At 41.7% G+C, this 2,673-nt stretch overlaps 1 protein-coding gene across 1 annotated transcript; it reads right to left on the bottom strand.

The window, feature by feature from the left end:
- Positions 1–698: 698 nt before the first annotated feature.
- Positions 699–2,250, bottom strand: avp (arginine vasopressin). The gene is made up of 3 exons (XM_030737601.1): positions 2,056–2,250; positions 1,113–1,317; positions 699–1,010 (listed from the first exon to the last, which is right to left on the bottom strand). Exons 1-3 carry the CDS (start codon positions 2,173–2,175, stop codon positions 874–876), a joined length of 462 nt encoding a protein of 153 aa, XP_030593461.1. The 5' UTR covers positions 2,176–2,250; the 3' UTR covers positions 699–873.
- Between the last annotated feature and the right edge of the window lie 423 nt (positions 2,251–2,673).

Below are 2,673 nucleotides of genomic sequence, written 5' to 3'. Positions count from 1 at the left end.
CTTCCCAGTCCTAAATTGGTTTCAACTGAAACCAAGTCCAGTCGCCTTTTTCAAGCTCCAGAGACTACTATGACCTGGATAACTGAGAATCTACACAGATAAACTGATGATACGTAATCATTGCCTTCCATCTACGCAAACGATACATGTTGATACACATTGCTGAGTTGCATGGTTGGAGGATACAAATGCATCGGTGCAGTCAGTTTATGTCATCGGTGAAGCAGGTAATCTGCGTGCATGAGACTGTATAGACTGAAACTGGTTAAATTACAGCAATTATCATGCCTGATTTCTCAGCAGTTATTATGTTGGTTCCTTTGAGTCTCAGTTTCTTTCTCACACTCAAACACATTCAGATAAATGAGGGATGAGAAGAAACAACAGCAGCCTTTTTTTGTGGCAGTAATACATTCTGTAATGTTTCTTCCATTTTTAATATACAATAATATTTCTACTACACAAGAAGCAACTGATCAAGCATTGACATTCTGCTGTTTTACCTGGATGTCTGTATCAACCATAGTCTTTAATCTCTGACTTATTTACAGTGTTTTCTCCCATATCGCTCTTATTTAAATTGGACCCCTCAGGTGTCTTCTTATAGAGAATAAATTTTGTTTACAGTATGTGCATTAGTATGTACATTTTTAAGGAGGGAACAAACATGAAATCTAATGTTTTCAGATCAATTAATATGGTTCTTCTCCTCATCGTAGCCCAGTTAATCAGAAAGATGCTTCTAACAGAAACAGTAGGACAAAGAAACTTTGACTTATTCAGAGTTCAGGTCTTCAGGCTTATAGTGGAACATGGACTTTATTTCTGTGGCAGTTTCAGGTCTTGAGCAGCAGAGGGACCACACATACAGTATCAGTACTCATTCTGTCCTCTGGCAGCCACATGCAGAAGACGCATAAGCAGCTCTGTTGGTGAGCTTCTTGCAAAGCCGTGGGCTGGATCTGTGGCCTCTGTCTCTCCTAGGCAGTCAGCATCCACCATACAGCTCTCTGAAAAAAAGGGGATGGAATAGGAAAGGAAATTAATGAGTTCATATCATAATAAACCAACTGATGCCACTAAACATGTCAAACAGGCAGACCAGTCTGTACCGGAGTTGCAGCAGAGTCCTGAAGCAGCGCAGTGCCCTCCCTCAGACCCACAGGGTCTCCCTCCTGCCTGGCAGGGGGTGAGCAGGTAGTTCTCCTCCACACAGTGAGCTGTTTCTGGGGAGCTGAGCAGGCAGCCGAAACCATCCCCGCAGCAGATACTGGGGCCAAAGCAGCGGCCCTTATCTCCGGGGCCGCAAGACTTGCACTGGAGGAGAATGGAACAGATTTTGGCAATATTATATGGTATTTTATTAAATACATATATTATATAATTTCTTAAAAAAAAAATTATGCATATCACAGGGCCAATTATACTTTGACATTCTTTTTCTTCTCACATTCAAGCAACACTATAAAGATTGTAATATCAGCCTGAAAGTGATATATTAAATATTGATTAGCTTCTAGTTGAAGAAATTCTCATGTCAGTCTCACTTCAGCACATGTTCATTACATTGCCTCAGTACTAGAAAACAGGAATATTACAGCAATATGACCACTTGAAATAAGTCATGTGTATCGGCTTTCCTGTTAATCTACAGCAACTGATTGCACACATCCACATTGTTAAGCTAAATATGTAATTTTAATCTATGCCATTAAAAAGGGTCCATTTGTGTGTATTGTTTTTTGAAACCTTTTCATAACTGACATATGTTGTTTGGTCTTTGATATTTCTTTGGTTATTAAAAATCACCTGATTGTCGTTCTGAGCCCAGACCAGTAGATCAAACAGATTTTGATCCCATAACCATTGCACGTTAAATTTCCCACATTTATAGGCTGCCTAGGACTCCATAAATTCTATTAATTACTTTTTTCTACAGATTATATTCAATATTAATAAAGAGTAACGGTAGTTTAAAATCAAACACTTAGCCAGTTCAAAAATAAGAGGGTCAAGCATGTTATCTCAGCAGAAGGCAGAAAGAACATTCCTCACTTGTCTGATCCCAGTCTCAGGAAGCGCTCGTTTCCCTCCTCGGGGGCAGTTCTGGATGTAGCAGGCGGAGGAGAGGGCGAGGAGTCCCAGGACGCACATGGGGAACAAGGAATGAGGCATCGCTGTCGGTTTGGAGTGAGCGTCGCGCTGCACCTGTGTGTCCTCCGCCGGTGTGGATAGCTGTCTGATATCTCGGTCATTTCTCACTTATAAGCAGATGGACATGTTTGACAAAGGATTGATTCCTGACGTCACTGTCGTACCCGTTGCGCTCTCTCAGCCGGGATGCGCGCCCGAAGGCCACCGGAGTGCGCGCCACGTGTGCGCGAGAGGTCGCCTCAGATGTGGCTCTGCATCGGATGTGTGCCATCTAACAAATCTACACAAAAAACAGAAACGACAGCAGAAGATACAATTTCTGTATTCAGCACTGCGCCTATTTGTAATAACTGTCCTGAATAATTTCGCCCCCCGCTTTGACTGACACACAAAAAACGGCAAAACATGAACAACTAATTAGAGTTTGTGAACAATTTATTAGCCTAAATTAACCACAATGAGGCCAATAATGAAGAACATTTAATGATCATGCACAGTTCCTCACTGTAGTGTGTAGTT

Source organism: Archocentrus centrarchus, chromosome 9, assembly GCF_007364275.1.
Source record: "Archocentrus centrarchus isolate MPI-CPG fArcCen1 chromosome 9, fArcCen1, whole genome shotgun sequence".
In the NCBI taxonomy this organism is placed as follows: Eukaryota; Metazoa; Chordata; class Actinopteri; order Cichliformes; family Cichlidae; genus Archocentrus; species Archocentrus centrarchus.
Note: the sequence above shows the minus strand (reverse complement) of the source record. Positions and strands in the feature narration are given on the sequence as shown.